The sequence below is a fragment of the Crinia signifera genome, chromosome 3 (genome assembly GCF_055691185.1).
Source record: "Crinia signifera chromosome 3, ASM5569118v1, whole genome shotgun sequence".
Taxonomy (NCBI): Eukaryota; Metazoa; Chordata; class Amphibia; order Anura; family Myobatrachidae; genus Crinia; species Crinia signifera.
The window spans coordinates 27781603-27800496 of NC_139219.1; the positions used below are offsets into that span (position 1 = coordinate 27781603).

The 18894-nt window shown below is 50.8% G+C and overlaps 1 protein-coding gene across 7 annotated transcripts in view; it reads left to right on the plus strand.

The window, feature by feature from the left end:
* The window catches only part of CDC42BPA (CDC42 binding protein kinase alpha), a 109983-nt gene that overhangs the window by 43360 nt on the left and 47729 nt on the right, over window positions 1-18894 (plus strand). For all 7 annotated transcript variants that reach the window (XM_083175519.1, XM_083175525.1, XM_083175522.1 and 4 more), the window contains exons 11-14: window positions 11828-11961; window positions 12215-12457; window positions 14882-14992; window positions 17624-17871. In XM_083175519.1, the coding sequence (XP_083031645.1) occupies window positions 11828-11961; window positions 12215-12457; window positions 14882-14992; window positions 17624-17871 (736 nt within the window). The remainder of the gene's footprint in view (window positions 1-11827; window positions 11962-12214; window positions 12458-14881; window positions 14993-17623; window positions 17872-18894) is intronic.

An 18894-nucleotide genomic window follows, 5' to 3' on the forward strand; every position in this document is an offset into this window, starting at 1 on the left:
GCGGCGGCGGTACGCGTCCTACGACCTTTTTTTACCCCCACTATCCACGTCGGCGTGGAGTTGAGAATAGAAAGTGTGGCGAGCGCAGCGAGCCACGGAGCCCGAAGCGTGGCGAGCGGACGCGGATACCTTCACAGGTATCCGCGTCCCCTCATGGGCTTCACAGCTGTCCGCGTCCCCTCGCGGGGCTCGCTGCGCTCGCCACGCTTCGGGCTCGGTGGCTCGCTGCGCTCGCCACACTTTCTATTCTCAACTCCATGCCGACGTGGATAGTGGGGGTATGAAAAGGTCGTAGGACGCGTACCGCCGCCCCTCGCGGGCTCGCTGTGCTCGCCACGCTTCGGGTTCACGTTGATCGTGGGGTGGCGTTAACAATTGTGGGGGCCATTTCACACTTCAGGGTGCCTATTTGGCCTCTGTGGGCCATTTAACATTGTTTCCTATGGAAAAATCGGGTCAATTGAGGCATTGAACAGGAAAATTGGGTCAATTGAGACATTTAACATTGTTCCCTATGGGAAATCGCGGGCATCGCGTCGGTCGCATCGCACCTGATTTTTTAGTGCATTCAATGCCCGAGATGGCCACGATTTTTTACTAACGATGCCCACGATCAAAATCGCCGTTCTGAGTAAAGAGTACCTACAGAACTCCTGGTAAAAGAGATAGAACGAAACCCATAAAATAAAACTGTGTTTAGTATAAGTAACAGGGGTGAGCGAAGGTGCATAATAATATATTTAAAGGGGCCCATAAACCTGCAGAGGTTTGGCTCAATCCTCTGACCGTCACTACGTAAAAATCCTGATTCCCCGATGCCAGCGGGCATTGCTGAATAACACTTTTTAACATGCTAAATATCCTCTTTCCACCATCGTTTCGCCTCAATCGTCTGGGGATTGGAGGATCACATGTGCCGGTGTATGGGCACCTTAAGGTTGCGGACACATTTCTAGATCTATCTGCAGATCAATTCATCTACAGATACATCGGGAGGCTTGTATATATATATTATACTATCCCTAAAATAATTTGCAACTGGCACTTTCTGTTGGGCGGTTGGTAGAATTGTTATGCAAGAGTAATTGTTTAGTGTGCGCACATCAGTAGGACGTTCTCCGTAGTCTGAATCTCTTCATCGCAGGATCTGTGCCAGGTCTCTTGATATTCGCACAAGACCTGATTTGATTTAACAATCCCAACTGGGACAAGATACTTAGATGCTAAATCATTTAGTAATGAAATATGCAGACAACTGCAACGTGGGAGCCGCTAAGACGCAACCAAGAACATATCCAGCGTGTCATTTTTTTATTTTTTACATTTAACCTATTGTGCGCCGTCACGAGAAAGCAAGAGAACGATCCAAGTGTCTCGTTTTCAGAACAGTGGAACTATTTGTTCATCATTAACAGGTGCGATGTGTTGGAAGAGCATCCACACCGCAGCAGACAGGCCGTAAAAGGTGCTGGTTTGGCTGCAATGTGTGCGGGGAATTCCCGTATTGGGAAACCGGCCTGGATTGTAGGAGCTGAACCGGAATGACCCAGCGCAGCTCACGAGCATTGCCTTGGGTTATCGCCTCCTGTCTGACGCACACAGGACATGCAGTGATCAATGCTTGTGCCGTTGATTGTTATAATGATCACAAAGGGAGAATAGGCATAGTCACACAATGCCAGCATGGAAACGCTGGCTATCCCAGCCGTCACTGCGGGAGGAAGGTGGAAGTGAGTGGGTTATGGTTGTGGCCCTGTTTTATTTGTTCAGAAGTCTTTTTATTTTTGAGCGTTAGTACTAGTAGAGCGAACTGTTTGTTTCCAAAGTATAAAGAGTCAGTCCTGTAGCACGCACCCCAAAAACAGCGGGTTATTGGCATTGTATGGGATAAACGATCCAACGGTCGTAGAGTTTGTCAGGCACAGCAAACATTCGCTGCTTAGTGAGTGAGAATTACCCCAAATGTGTATTGTCTTAACTTTGGAAACTGTACTCGGATTTGCAGAAGATTGCCAATGTCTTTCTAAAGGTCCATACACACACTGGGTCCATACACACACTGGGTCCATACACACACTGGGTCCATACACACACTGGGTCCATACACACACTGGGTCCATACACACACACTGGGTGTTTTTGCCCTGCTTGTATAGACAACCATGAGGAGGAACATCGGTAAGTGCTTACGCACCACACTGAGTGATTTTCCCCAGGATGGACGACTTTCCACAGCAGGACGCGATGGAAAGCCATCCACCCCGTCGCTCATCTGCTGGTAATACCAGCAGATGAGCGGCCAGGCCGTCAATGATGCGGGAGCGCACATCGCCGCTCATCAATGGTCCGTACACACTGGACATCTTTCAGCTCAGTCGCCCAGTGTGTATGGGCCGTAACTGAATCACAGCCTGTGAGAGCGCGGTTTGTTGGCACGGGCAGGCAACGCCTGTCAACATCAGGATGGAGAGAATTCGAGTTCACGTTCAGGGGTCACCTTCTGCAGATTGGATCCTTGTTTATAATACCTAGTATGTAATACATTACGGTACTAGGTGTTTGTAATAGTTGGGTTTTCAGTTGATGCTGCAGTTCAGGATTAGACAATAAAGTGAATACTACATTGTGTTGTTGCTAGTGACTGCCCCTGTGTAAGCTGCAGTGTGGTTGGGGTGTGTTATTGCCCAGACGCTGACATAGTAGTGACTGCCCCTGTGTAAGCCGCTCTGTGCAGCGTGGTTGGGGTGTGTTATTGCCCAGACGCTGCCGGAGTAGTGACTGCCCCTGTGTAAGCTGCAGTGTGGTTGGGGTGTGTTATTGCCCAGACGCTGCCAGAGTAGTGACTGCCCCTGTGTGAGCCGCTCTGTGCAGTGTGGTTGGGGTGTGTTACTGCCCAGATGCTGACGTAGTAGTGACTGCCCCTGTGTGAGCCACTCTGTGTGCAGTGTGGTTGGGGTGTGTTATTGCCAAGACACTGCCGGAGTAGTGACTGCCCCTGTGTGAGCCGCTCTGTGCAGGGTGGTTGGGGTGTGTTATTTCCCAGATGCTGCTGGAGTAGTGACTGCCCCTGTGTAAGCTGCAGTGTGGTTGGGGTGTGTTATTTCCCAGATGCTGCTGGAGTAGTGACTGCCCCTTTGTAAGCCGCTCTGTGCAGTGTGGTTGGGGTGTGTTATTGCCCAGACGCTGACGTAGTAGTGACTGCCCCTGTGTAAGCCGCTCTATGCAGTGTGGTTGGGGTGTGTTATTGCCCAGATGCTGCCGGAGTAGTGACTGCCCCTGTGTAAGCTGCTCTGTGCAGCGTGGTTGGGGTGTGTTATTGCCCAGATGCTGCCGGAGTAGTGACTGCCCCTGTGTGAGCTGCTCTGTGCAGCGTGGTTGGGGTGTGTTATTGCCCAGATGCTGCCGGAGTAGTGACTGCCCCTGTGTGAGCCGCTCTGTGCAGTGTGGTTGGGGTGTGTTATTGCCCAGACGCTGCCGGAGTAGTGACTGCCCCTGTGTAAGCCGCTCTATGCAGTGTGGTTGGGGTGTGTTATTGCCCAGATGCTGCCGGAGTAGTGACTGCCCCTGTGTGAGCCGCTCTGTGCAGCGTGGTTGGGGTGTGTTATTGCCCAGATGCTGCCGGAGTAGTGACTGCCCCTGTGTGAGCTGCTCTGTGCAGCGTGGTTGGGGTGTGTTATTGCCCAGATGCTGCCGGAGTAGTGACTGCCCCTGTGTGAGCTGCTCTGTGCAGCGTGGTTGGGGTGTGTTATTGCCCAGATGCTGCCGGAGTAGTGACTGCCCCTGTGTGAGCCGCTCTGTGCAGTGTGGTTGGGGTGTGTTATTGCCCAGACGCTGCCGGAGTAGTGACTGCCCCTGTGTAAGCCGCTCTATGCAGTGTGGTTGGGGTGTGTTATTGGCCAGACGCTGCCGGAGTAGTGACTGCCCCTGTGTGAGCCGCTCTGTGCAGCGTGGTTGGGGTGTGTTATTGCCCAGATGCTGCCGGAGTAGTGACTGCCCCTGTGTGAGCCGCTCTGTGCAGCGTGGTTGGGGTGTGTTATTGCCCAGACGCTGCCGGAGTAGTGACTGCCCCTGTGTAAGCTGCAGTGTGGTTGGGTGTGTTATTGCCCAGATGCTGCCGGAGTAGTGACTGCCCCTGTGTGAGCCGCTCTGTGCAGTGTGGTTGGGGTGTGTTATTGCCCAGACGCTGCCGGAGTAGTGACTGCCCCTGTGTAAGCTGCAGTGTGGTTGGGTGTGTTATTGGCCAGATGCTGCCGGAGTAGTGACTGCCCCTGTGTAAGCCGCTCTGTGCAGCGTGGTTGGGTGTGTTATTGCCCAGACGCTGCCGGAGTAGTGACTGCCCCTGTGTAAGCTGCAGTGTGGTTGGGGTGTGTTATTGCCCAGACGCTGCCGGAGTAGTGACTGCCCCTGTGTGAGCCGCTCTGTGCAGCGTGGTTGGGGTGTGTTATTGCCCAGATGCTGCCGGAGTAGTGACTGCCCCTGTGTAAGCTGCAGTGTGGTTGGGGTGTGTTATTGCCCAGATGCTGCCGGAGTAGTGACTGCCCCTGTGTAAGCTGCAGTGTGGTTGGGGTGTGTTATTGCCCAGACGCTGCCGGAGTAGTGACTGCCCCTGTGTAAGCTGCAGTGTGGTTGGGTGTGTTATTGGCCAGATGCTGCCGGAGTAGTGACTGCCCCTGTGTGAGCTGCTCTGTGCAGCGTGGTTGGGTGTGTTATTGGCCAGATGCTGCCGGAGTAGTGACTGCCCCTGTGTAAGCCGCTCTGTGCAGCGTGGTTGGGTGTGTTATTGCCCAGACGCTGCCGGAGTAGTGACTGCCCCTGTGTAAGCTGCAGTGTGGTTGGGGTGTGTTATTGCCCAGACGCTGCCGGAGTAGTGACTGCCCCTGTGTAAGCTGCAGTGTGGTTGGGGTGTGTTATTGCCCAGACGCTGCCGGAGTAGTGACTGCCCCTGTGTAAGCTGCAGTGTGGTTGGGTGTGTTATTGCCCAGACGCTGCCGGAGTAGTGACTGCCCCTGTGTAAGCTGCAGTGTGGTTGGGGTGTGTTATTGCCCAGACGCTGCCGGAGTAGTGACTGCCCCTGTGTAAGCTGCAGTGTGGTTGGGGTGTGTTATTGCCCAGACGCTGCCGGATTAGTGATTTGCGCTGCGGAATAGACATCATCTGTGTTTCTTTGTGAAGTTTTACAATAAATCCTGGACGCAGGTGGTGATAGAAGAGCCCATTATCCAGGGGCCCTGCCCCGCTCCCAGCCAGCCAGCGTTATACGGAGATTCTCCATGTGTAGTAAGTGTTGGGGAATGTGGAAAGTCTATGATGATAAAATGCGGAAAATATATTTTCTGATCAGTTTCTGTTGTTTTATTATAGTGAGGTGATGGGATAGAACAATTCTCGCTAATGGGCTTCCATATGTTTTTGTTCACCTGTGCTGTGTGGAGTGTGGGGTACCCCCTCCGTGCTGCGTTGCGTGTGGGGTACCCCCTCTGTGCTGCGTGGTGTGTGGGGTACCCCTTCTGTGGTGTGTGTGTGTGGTACCCCCTCTGTGCTGTGTGGCGTGTGGGGTACCCCCTCTGTGCTGCGTGGCCTGTGGCGTACCCCCTCTGTGCTGCATGGTATGTGGGGTACCGGGTGTGTGGGGTACCCCCTCTGTGCTGCGTGGTGTGTGGGGTACCCCCTCTGTGCTGCGTGGTGTGTGGGGTACCCCCTCTGTGCTGCGTGGCGTGTGGGGTACCCCCTCTGCGCTGCATAGCGTGTGGGGTACCCCCTCTGTGCTGCATAGCGTGTGGGGTACCCCCTCTGTGCTGCGTGGTGTGTGTGGCGTACCCCCTCTATGCTGCGTGGCGTTCCCCCTCTGTGCTGCGCGGCCTGTAGCATTCTGCGCGGCCTGTGGCGTTCCTCCTCTGTGCTGCGCGGCCTGTGGCATTCTGCGCGGCCTGTGGCGTTCCTCCTCTGTGCAGTGCAGCCTGTGGCGTTCCCCCCTCTGTGCTGCGCGGCCTGTGGTGTTCCCCCCTCTGTGCTGCGCGGCCTGTGGCGTTCCCCCCTCTGTGCTGCGTGGCCTGTGGCGTCCCCCCTCTGTGCTGCACGACCTGTGGCGTTCCCCCTCTGTGCTGCACGACCTGTGGCGTTCCCCCTCTGTGCTGCGCGGCCTGTGGCGTTCCTCCTCTGTGCAGTGCAGCCTGTGGCGTTCCCCCCTCTGTGCTGCGCGGCCTGTGGTGTTCCCCCCTCTGTGCTGCGCGGCCTGTGGCGTTCCCCCCTCTGTGCTGCGTGGCCTGTGGCGTCCCCCTCTGTGCTGCGCAGCCTGTGGCGTTCCCCCTCTGTGCTGCGCAGCCTGTGGCATTCCCTCTCTGTGCTGCACGACCTGTGGCTTTCCCCCTCTGTGCTGCGCGGCCTGCGGCGCTCCCCCTCTGTGCTGCACAACCTGTGGCGTTCCCCCTCTGTGCTGCGCGGCCTGTGGCATTAGCTGCCCCTGATACACCAGGATCCCTACAGTACACCACATGTTCAAATAACGGATTACAAACTAGTAGAAAATATGGTGATACAATAACTGCGCCTGAATCCGCCCCAGTTATACACAAGCTGCTGCTGTGGGAGATTTCTTTGCAATGAGTCACGGCGATGGCTTTGCTGTAAAACAAGAAGCGCTCCAGACATGTGTTTCCAATACACCGGGAGAAAGGAGTACTTCTGTTCTCTCAGTAACACAGGAGGAAACCTTTAGGAATCCTGCTCTGTGCCAATTGTGTGAACGACAACAGCCGCGAGGTTCAAGCGCAGAGAACACATTTCTCTTGGCTAAGGAATGTAAACTTACAGACAGCCCTCCGGACGCAGGACCTTATACCATCCCCTACCCCGCCGCGCTAATACGTCCTTGTGTCATTGAATTACGACCCGCAAAGTGCTGCTCGCACAATGGCGCTGTATTCCTGTCACATTTGAGATTGATTAGCCACTGCGGGCCGCATTCCAAGCACATTCATATTTATTGCACTGTCAAGTCCCTCTTTCTTCCATATCAGCGGTAATGATATGTTCTGCTCGCCGCACAGCCTGATTCATCCGCGTTCAGGCATTTAGCGCTCGTAGAATTGGGCTGCAGGTTACAAGAGATTGGACCTAGAACTGCGTTGTAGTTTTACAACAAGCTCATTAGTAGACAAGACAAAACTGCATGGACAATGCATGGCTATAATCCCTATGACAACGTAATATACTATAGTGTAATACAATACTGTAAAAACTATTTAATAATACAGTTCATCCTATATATCAAAGGCTAACGCTGCAGATCACCTGCAGATCTAAACTGACTTATATTTGGGGCCACCGTGACAAAGACTGTGCTGGAGTCAGATGTCATGTGACATCAGTCACCCACCCCCGGCAGCCATTGGCCCTCCCAGGTACCCATGGGAACGCCTGGCGCTGCCCCTGTCCCTCCCTCCCTCCCACGCTGCAAATGGCCCGACGACAGTGTAAACCGCCGAGTCCGCTCACAGTCCGGGTTTGCACATGTGCAGAAACGTGCATGCACAAACCATGACTATTGGGGGCAAGGGCCGAATTTGGTTCACTACGTGTGACCCCTTGGGCCGATGGTACTGTATATAGGGTACATTGTAGAAGTTCTCACAGGTGCAAGTAATAAGATATTGGGCCGTTGCCTAATATCCAAATAGCGACAATCCTAAACGGATCACAGACTGTTAACCTGGGCCTGCGACAGAATCCTGTTCCAGACCCCGGATTATTTTCCAAAGGAATGACCTGTTCCTGAGGAAAACAAGCGGAGACGGAGACTTTTATCCTGCACTGAAGGAGCAGTTGCTTACCGTTGTGAGCACAGACTAGCAGAGACATATGGTTCTAATCGCACACATGATCTGTGTATAAACACACAGACACCTGCGCCCACTTCCTCCACCACACGCTGCAGTTACCGTCTGGAATGTATCGGCCTAAACACCAGACCCACAGGAGTTATGTGGTGCATGAAGTGATAACGGCCTGCTACCGGATCACAGCTAGCCGCCACAGATGTGCTAAAGCCATTCCAGTCTCTCCTGACACGTCACGTGGGCAGGTTTGTCGTGGCCATTAGTGTAGCCACATCCCGGCGTAAGCGGCCATCTTGTTTTCTGATCATTTATGAGGATACTGCCAAATCAAGAAACCATCATCATTGCTTCACAAGAACAATGGTGGTAGCGTTCAGTTAAGCACAAGTGAAATCCCAGCTTGCGAAATAATGAGACGACTCTGCAAATGGATGTGTACGGCTACATATGTATTTGCAGCTGAGCGAATATGTCCAAAACTCACCATCATATGACCTTTACTCTGGGCACCAGTCATCGCAGGTGCCGTGTAGCCAGAGACTTACTCAGCGGTGGGATGGATAAAGTCATATCCGGCAAGGAGCTGACATCACACGCCCTCCCCTAATTCGCTCAGGCATACCCAGCGCTTCCCTGGACACTCACAGCGGTTTCCTAGACACACCTGCATTTTTCTTCTCCTACTAAAAGGCTGATTTTCACCTTGCGACCGGCGTGCGCACAGAACAAGTTGCAGGATTTCATCGCAGCAGGGCCTCACGCATGTGTACTGTGAACAGTATGCATGTGCAGTGTATCGATAATCGCTCTCCGTGCGACCAGGTCTGCATGCGGCCCAACTTGCGAGCAGGAATTTACTAGACGACCTTGTTTCGATTGGATAACGGAGAGACAGTGTTGCCAGTCTTCTGGAGATCGTGAAATAGCTACGTCTCATCGTGTCATCGGATCTTTATGTAGAAATCCTGATTTTGTTCCTAAATGGTTCTGCCACTGTTCTTATTGGGCATAAAGAGTCTGAGTTGTGGTAAAATAATAATTGGGGAGTTCAACATGAGAGGTGAAAGAATTGGGTCAGTTCCTGAAAAGAAACACTGCTCAATGGCATTGCGTCATTGCCTCCTCTAGAGAAGTCGCATCTCCCAAATGTTTAAGGTCCATCCGTTTAACCTGCCAAAAACAGACTTAAGGTGCCCATACACGCTACAATTATTGTATACAATATCGCATCTCATCTCATTGCATCGTACAGGTTTTGCAATGCAATGCAATGAGATGAGATCTAGTACAAAAAGTACGCGCGTCACATACTTTTTGTACTAGATCTCATTGCATTGCAAAACCTGTGCGATGCAATGAGATGCGATGCAATATTGTATACAATAATTGTACCGTGTATGGGCACCTTTACACCCCGATTCTGAGTTTTTCACAATTGCCAGTATGGATGGTTCAAGCAGGTTTTTTGATGTTGTCTAAGCAAAGTGCGCATGCTTAGCAGACTGCGTGTACATTATAAAGTGCTAATGAGCCATTGTACGTCTCTGTTACTTCTCACTAATGACTGGAGGGGTGATCCCGCGTGCCAGCGGGGCGGTGATGTGACCTTCGGACAAGTGTGTGTGTGTGTGTGTGTGCAGATCTGCACCCTGTCCTGAGCGTTTGCAGAGATCTGTTCAGTTGCAATGGGATCTCCTGCACCAGGGATGGGGCTGGTGTCAGCGATGACAGCTGGTGGCATCGATTGCGCGTGCCAGACTCTGAATTTTGCAGATGTTGGCGCGGACTTCCGGTGGCACATAGATGGAATTGTGACTGCATTCCGTTCGTCTGTGAATTAGGGTATTAGTACAGTATGGTAATGTGTACGCTAATGAGAGATAAAATAGAAAATGAAGGGACAAGTTATCCTTCAGGCAAAGCAGAATTTATCTCTCTCCATGATGCGTGAGACGCCGGGGGAAGACATCAGCCAGCGGGGAGGGGGGATATTGGAAGGGCATATAACTGTGTACAGATGGTGAGACATTCCTGGTATTCTATAGGGGGCTAGCTATGGTGCACCCGTCATTGACACATAAAACCTTATTGTTGTACATTCAGCTAGTAACAGAAAACACCTGGTTGTACTGCACGTTGCAGTGTGCAGCGATAGGCTTATGTCGGTCAGTATATACACATTACTGCTTGTCAGATTCCTGCTACCTATGGTGCAGTGGGGCCAGCAGTGTCCAGTGATAGACATACATAGACTTGTATCGGTCAGTATATACACATCACTACTTGTCAGATTCCTGCTACCTATGGTACAGTGGGGCCAGCAGTGTCCAGTGATAGACATACATAGACTTGTGTCGGTCAGTATATACACATTACTGCTTGTCAGATTCCTGCTACCTATGGTGCAGTGGGGCCAGCAGTGTCCAGTGATAGACATACATAGACTTGTATCGGTCAGTATATACACATCACTACTTGTCAGATTCCTGCTACCTATGGTACAGTGGGGCCAGCAGTGTCCAGTGATAGACATACATAGACTTGTGGCGGTCAGTATATACACATCACTGCTTGTCAGATTCCTGCTACCTATGGTGCAGTGGGGCCCTCTGCAGTGTCCAGTGATAGACATGCATAGACTTGTGTCGGTCAGTATATACACATCACTGCTTGTCAGATTCCTGCTACCTATGGTGCAGTGGGGCCCTCTGCAGTGTCCAGTGATAGACATGCATAGACTTGTGTCGGTCAGTATATACACATCACTACTTGTCAGATTCCTGCTACCTATGGTACAGTGGGGCCAGCAGTGTCCAGTGATAGACATACATAGACTTGTGTCGGTCAGTATATACACATCACTACTTGTCAGATTCCTGCTACCTATGGTGCAGTGGGGCCAGCAGTGTCCAGTGATAGACATACATAGACTTGTGTCGGTCAGTATATACACATCACTACTTGTCAGATTCCTGCTACCTATGGTGCAGTGGGGCCAGCAGTGTCCAGTGATAGACATACATAGACTTGTGTCAGTCAGTATATACACATCACTACTTGTCAGATTCCTGCTACCTATGGTGCAGTGGGGCCAGCAGTGTCCAGTGATAGACATACATAGACTTGTGGCGGTTAGTAATATACATATCACTGAGTGTCAGAGTCCTGCTACCTATGGGTGTGGTACAGGACTCCGACAGTTGGGATCCCGATAGTCATTATCCCGACTGTCGGGAACCCGTCCGGCACCCCTACCTATACCCACTGGTATAATGGTGCGGTGGGGCCCTCTGGGCAGTGTCCAGTGGTAGACAATACAGTACATTGATTTATATTGGTCAGCTCTGTGATACACATCACTGCTTGTCAGATTCCTGCTACCTATACCCACTGATATAATGGTGCAGTGGGGCCCTCTGGGCAGTGTCCAGTGGTAGACATACAGTACATTGATTTATATTGGTCAGCTCTGTGATACACATCACTGCTTGTCAGATTCCTGCTACCTATACCCACTGAGTATTGTTAGTTTGCATGATGCTGAATTTAATGTAATTCGGGAGCACTTTCTCCGATACTGTGCGCAGGGAATTAAAGGCCTGATTCAGATCTGCTTGCTGGGCTGTGAGTATTTGGAGCCCAGTGCACAGGTTAATGCCCCCCCGCTGAGTCCCCGGCCCCTGTGCACAGCTGTGAATGTGCTCGGGGGCGCGGAATTCACTTACAATCTAATGATTTCCCCCTGCTCGCAGCGCCTGCGTTTGGTGGGGCACTCCTGTAAAATGTCCAGTTTTATGCCCCGAATGCCTAGCACCTGTAAATAGCCTTGCAAGCAGCAAGGCTAGCCTTTTCGTGGTCCGTTCGCAAGGAGACCCCACTCATGTATACAGTGTTCACCCTGCGTAATGGGTGTGAATTGTGCCCTAAATGTGCCTATATGCCCGTATGTATCCGTCTCAGCCTGATTTATGGGATTCTTGTCCTTCCCGTAGGCACCGGCCAGCTCAACCAGCAGCTGGACAAGAGCGGTGTCACGCAACAAGACATTGAGGACTTCTCAAGACAAATCAAGACCTTTGAAAAACAGATGAAAGTTCTGAAACAGGAGAAAGAGGAACTGAGCAAGGTGAGACCTCCCCGAGACGCCCCAAACTATGTGTATCGTGTGTTAATAATAAATACAGATATATATATATATATATATATATATATATATATATATATATATATATATATATATATAAATGTGTTTTCTAATTATTTTAGATGAACACTTCAGTGTGGACTGATGTTCATTGAGGCGGGAATGAGGTTGCACTTGTATTTCCAAGGGTCACACTCTTCAGAATTAACGCCACTCTTATTGGCCGTGTTTTTAGGATCTGGTGGAGTCGAACGAGAAGTTAAAGTCCCAAACCAAAGATCTGAAGGAAGCCCAGAGCCAGCAGAAGCAGACCCTGCAGGAGATGAAGGAGATGAATGAGCGTCTCACTGAGCTACGTTCTCACAAGCAGAAGTTTGTGCGTCAGCTCCGCGACAAGGAAGAGGAGATGGAGAGTGTGGGGCAGAAGGTGGAGGCGCTGCGGCAGGAACTGCGCAGAGCGGAGAGGGCCAAAAAGGAGGTGGGTGATATCCGTACCCCTAATATATAACACAGGGACTGTACTCTCCGTGCCCAACTGCTCCTGTATAACACAGGGACTGTACTCTCCGTGCCCTACTGCTCCTGTATAACACAGGGACTGTACTCTCCGTGCCCAACTGCTCCTGTATAACACAGGGACTGTACTCTCCGTGCCCAACTGCTCCTGTATAACACAGGGACTGTACTCTCCGTGCCCAACTGCTCCTGTATAACACAGGGACTGTACTCTCCGTGCCCAACTTCTCCTGTATAACACAGGGACTGTACTCTCCGTACCCAACTGCTCCTGTATAACACAGGGACTGTACTCTCCGTGCCCAACTGCTCCTGTATAACACAGGGACTGTACTCTCCATGCCCAACTGCTCCTGTATAACACAGGGACTGTACTCTCCGTGCCCAACTGCTCCTGTATAACACAGGGACTGTACTCTCCGTGCCCAACTGCTCCTGTATAACACAGGGACTGTACTCTCCGTGCCCAACTGCTCCTGTATAACACAGGGACTATACTCTCCGTGCCCAACTGCTCCTGTATAACACAGGGACTGTACTCTCCATGCCCAACTGCTCCTGTATAACACAGGGACTGTACTCTCCATGCCCAACTGCTCCTGTATAACACAGGGACTGTACTCTCCGTGCCCAACTGCTCCTGTATAACACAGGGACTGTACTCTCCGTGCCCAGCTGCTCCTGTATAACACAGGGACTGTACTCTCCGTGCCCAACTGCTCCTGTATAACACAGGGACTGTACTCTCCGTGCCCAACTGCTCCTGTATAACACAGGGACTGTACTCTCCGTGCCCAACTGCTCCTGTATAACACAGGGACTGTACTCTCCGTGCCCAACTGCTCCTGTATAACACAGGGACTGTACTCTCCGTGCCCAACTGCTCCTGTATAACACAGGGACTGTACTCTCCGTGCCCAACTGCTCCTGTATAACACAGGGACTGTACTCTCCATGCCCAACTGCTCCTGTATAACACAGGGACTGTACTCTCCGTGCCCAGCTGCTCCTGTATAACACAGGGACTGTACTCTCCGTGCCCAACTGCTCCTGTATAACACAGGGACTGTACTCTCCGTGCCCAACTGCTCCTGTATAACACAGGGACTGTACTCTCCGTGCCCAACTGCTCCTGTATAACACAGGGACTGTACTCTCCGTGCCCAACTGCTCCTGTATAACACAGGGACTGTACTCTCCGTGCCCAACTGCTCCTGTATAATCAGGGACTGTGCTGATGTATCTCCTAGTGCTCCTGTATAACACAGGGACTGTGCTGATGTATCTCCTAGTGCTCCTGTATAACACAGGGACTGTGCTGACCGTATCTCCTAGTGCTCCTGTATAACACAGGGACTGTGCTGACCGTATCTCTAGTGCTCCTGTATAACACAGGGACTGTGCTGACGTATCTCCTAGTGCTCCTGTATAACACAGGGACTGTGCTGACCGTATCTCCTAGTGCTCCTGTATAACACAGGGACTGTGCTGACCGTATCTCCTAGTGCTCCTGTATAACACAGGGACTGTGCTGACCGTATCTCCTAGTGCTCCTGTATAACACAGGGACTGTGCTGACCATATCTCTAGTGCTCCTGTATAACACAGGGACTGTGCTGACGTATCTCCTAGTGCTCCTGTATAACACAGGGACTGTGCTGACCATATCTCTAGTGCTCCTGTATAACACAGGGACTCTGCTGACCGTATCTCCTAGTGCTCCTGTATAGCACAGGGACTTTGCTGACCATATCTCTAGTGCTCCTGTATAACACAGGGACTGTGTTGAACATATCTCTAGTGCTCCTGTATAACACAGGGACTGTGCTGACCATATCTCTAGTGCTCCTGTATAACACAGGGACTGTGCTGACCATATCTCTAGTGCTCCTGTATAACACAGGGACTCTGCTGACCGTATCTCCTAGTGCTCCTGTATAACACAGGGACTCTGCTGACCGTATCTCCTAGTGCTCCTGTATAACACAGGGACTTTGCTGACCATGCCTCCTAGTGCTCCTGTATAACACAGGGACTGTGTTGAACATATCTCTAGTGCTCCTGTATAACACAGGGACTGTGCTGACCGTATCTCCTAGTGCTCCTGTATAACACAGGGACTGTGCTGACCGTATCTCCTAGTGCTCCTGTATAACACAGGGACTGTGCTGAACATATTTCTAGTGCTCCTGTATAACACAGGGACTCTGCTGACCATATCTCTAGTGCTCCTGTATAACACAGGGACTGTGTTGACCATATCTCTAGTGCTCCTGTATAACACAAGGACTCTGCTGACCATATCTCCTAGTGCTCCTGTATAACACAGGGACTGCTGACCATATCTCCGGATGGGACTGATTTGCATTTCTTGGGCACCTTTCAGATTGAAGCTCAGGCGGAAGCTGCGACGGCTGAAGCCTCAAAGGACCGGAAACTGCGAGAGCGCAGCGAGCAATACGCCAAGCAATTGGAGAGTGAGCTGGAGGGGCTGAAGGTAAGTGTGTTGGGGGCTCCTTTTATCACAGTTGCATTTCTCTCTCCGTAGTCCCCCCTGGCATGTTTGGCAGCTAGTCCGTCGGGGGTAAGGCTAGAGATCAGGTGCGCTGTGTGGTGTATGGGAATGGTCTGCTGTGTGATCCTCTATTAGAGATCTATGTCAGTGTGTTACATAACAGCCATTGCTTCCAACGTGACGGACTACAATGCAGGAGAACAGGTAGATCAGGGGCCAATATTGTGTCGGCTGCGGAACATTTATGGGACATCACTCGGGACCCATCAGGCACAAAGAGCCCGGTGATACTTCCCCGCTGACAGATAGGAAGTCCCTGTGTTACTGTACACACATCGGCTTTCCAGGCATTTACACTGAGCAGGCCCAGCAATAAAGATTTTATATGGAGGTAAATCTTTAGTAGTAAAAGTACAGGCCGGCCGGCTGGGCTCTCCATGCTTAATGCAGAACAGCTGCGGGGAAGAGTGTGAGTGAGTATTACCGTATCCTCTCCGTTCATAAAATCACCGCAACCTCCACTTTGTCTCCTCTGTAACACACACATGCACCCCCACAGTCTGGACACTATTTGCTTCTGAGCCAACCTTTGGGTGACCATAATCTTGTGTGTCCCATTGGCAGGATCGCGCTTCGTAGTGACATAAAAAGGCTCCGCCCATAAAGTGGCTGCTTGCACTGTGTGTAGCACATGTCAACACTGACCCTTACCCCCTTCATATGACCTGGACACTCCCTTCCCCGTGATTCCCGTTACTGCGTCACGTGACTGTTATAGGAGATAGCTATCCTGCTGTATTAACGAGTATTTAATTATTATTATTTATATATTACGAATTATTGATGCAAAAATATGTCCTCACATATCTAGCTTCAATACGCCATGCAGAGCGAGATGCCCGGCGCCATGAGATCCACTAGCGGGTAATTGTGGTTAAGCCCACACAGCGTGAGATTCCAGGGCAACTCAGCTAGTAGTGGGTGCAGCAAGTCTGGGCAATACCACCCACCTTATTAAGATTGTAATTAGGTTCTAATTAGGATGCACCTGTCTGTCTTAAAACAGACATCCCTATACATTTCGTAATCACTCGATGGGTATGATATCTCAGCTAATCTGTGTGTACTGCAGGGGTGTCCAAACCTGTCCTCAAGATCTACCATCAGTCCATGTGTATCAGGCCACCCGTGGATCTATAGTAGGAATGAATGCAGCATGTTTGAAAATGTGACAGTTAGTAATGACTACAGCTGTGCACCAGCTAGGTGATCTGGTAATGTGACAGTAATGACTGCACCTGTGCACCAGCTAGGTGGTCTGGGAAATGTGACAGTTAGTAATGACTACAGCTGGGCACCAGCTAGGTGATCTGGTAATGTGACAGTAATGACTGCACCTGTGCACCAGCTAGGTGGTCTGGGAAATGTGACAGTTAGTAATGACTACAGCTGGGCACCAGCTAGGTGATCTGGTAATGTGACAGTAATGACTGCACCTGTGCACCAGCTAGGTGGTCTGGGAAATGTGACAGTTAGTAATGACTACAGCTGGGCACCAGCTAGGTGATCTGGTAATGTGACAGTAATGACTGCACCTGTGCACCAGCTAGGTGGTCTGGGAAATGTGACAGTTAGTAATGACTACAGCTGGGCACCAGCTAGGTGATCTGGTAATGTGACAGTAATGACTGCACCTGTGCACCAGCTCGGTGGTCTAGGAAATGTGACAGTTAGTAATGACTACAGCTGGGCACCAGCTAGGTGATCTGGTAATGTGACAGTAATGACTGCACCTGTGCACCAGCTAGGTGGTCTGGGAAATGTGACAGTTAGTAATGACTACAGCTGGGCACCAGCTAGGTGATCTGGTAATGTGACAGTAATGACTGCACCTGTGCACCAGCTCGGTGGTCTAGGAAATGTGACAGTTAGTAATGACTACAGCTGGGCACCAGCTAGGTGATCTGGTAATGTGACAGTAATGACTGCACCTGTGCACCAGCTAGGTGGTCTGGGAAATGTGACAGTTAGTAATGACTACAGCTGGGCACCAGCTAGGTGATCTGGTAATGTGACAGTAATGACTGCACCTGTGCACCAGCTCGGTGGTCTAGGAAATGTGACAGTTAGTAATGACTACAGCTGGGCACCAGCTAGGTGATCTGGTAATGTGACAGTAATGACTGCACCTGTGCACCAGCTAGGTGGTCTAGGAAATGTGAGTTAGTAATGATTGCACCTGTGCACCAGCTAGGTGGTCTAGGAAATGTGAGTTAGTAATGACTGCACCTGTGCACCAGCTAGGATGTCTGGGAAATGTGAGATGGCCTTCCTATTGAAAATGGGCTGTTGCCCATAGCAACCAATCAGAATCTACTTCTTATTTAGCACCTTCTGGAGGATAATATATAGAATCTGATTGGAGGTCCAAAGCAACATCCGATCTTCAAATATAAACAATCCTCTAAGAGTGCCACATGCTCCCGTCACAGGGAACCACGTGTCTTTGAGTATTGTGTGGCCCTAGCTTTGCCAGATGGCCCCTTCTTGCACTGCACCAGCCCCTACTAAGTAGCTGACGTGTGACACCTTTTCGTTCCACGTCCCTCCCAGCAAAAGCACGTTGGCCGTTCCCCGGGATTCAGCAGCTCCACGCAGCAGCAGGAGATCAACAAGCTGAAGACGGACATGGAGAAGAAGAGCGTGTTCTACGAGGAGGAGCTGTCCAAGCGGGAGGCGCTGCACACCTCCGAGATCAAGAACCTGAAGAAGGAACTGCGCGACACCGAGAGCCAGCAGCTCACCCTCAAAAAGGAGATCTTGATTCTGAAGGACAAGTTGGAGAAGACCCGCAGAGAGAGGTAACGGCTTAGTTGGTGTGTCCTGATTGGTTACTCTGTTAAAAAAGAGTACTCCCATTTCTGAGCATTCCAGCTGTTGTAACTTAGTGTTCTTGTCCGTGACTGAACCGCAGTGTTGTAGCCGATTTATGTTTTTATTACATGTATTTCTTGATGTTCGCCGCACCTATTGTTTGTCTTCAAACCTGGGATGTGCTGATGAGCAGGAGAGGGATAATGGGCATCTAGAACCGACCTTTTCTAAACAGCATATTGGAGTGTTAGCAGCAGCACAGAGTATTTCTGTACCACCAACATGTCCGTGTACTTGCGAAAGCGGAACCGGCATCACGCATTGCAGTGCTAGGATTTATTACTTGTATTCTAGCCTTGTCCCTGCGCAGAGTAATAGGGACCACCGCACACGTCTGTACCTAAATAAAGAGAAATACACACGCGTGTTCTTTTTAAATAACTTCCACATTAAATCATAATCACAAATTGTCCCTTATGTCAGTAATAGCACCAGTAGAATATCCTCACCCACTCCCCATGGCAGTGCCAGTTCTGTACGTCTGTCCTGCCCTCTGGGTACCGTCTTGCGGTGTTGAGCTGCCCCCAGGATCTGTGTGTTACACCAGCGACTCGTGCCAGCCGTGACTGCAGATGTCAGTGGCTGTAAATCCAGAATTAGCCGCCCTTGTTTGTGCATCTTGATGATCAACCCTAAAAAGGCGAAGTATCCTTCTGAGAGCTGGGGCTGTAAATCCACAAAGGATCACATTATTTTAACTGGGGAGATTTATGTCTAAACAAACCCTCAAATGCCTCATGATGCATTGAAAGGGAAGGCGCTGCTTCCTTGTGAAGGATATCCCGCTTCAAGTCCACAGTGCAGAATAGTACATAATGTACGTAATTGAAGCCGTCTTTAAAGCAGAGCTAAACCAGACCGGTATTTGTATGCATTGTAGATGATAGAACCATCCAGCCTACCCATTACTAGAAAGGTGCGACAGTTCTGCTGGTGCAGAAAATCATTTA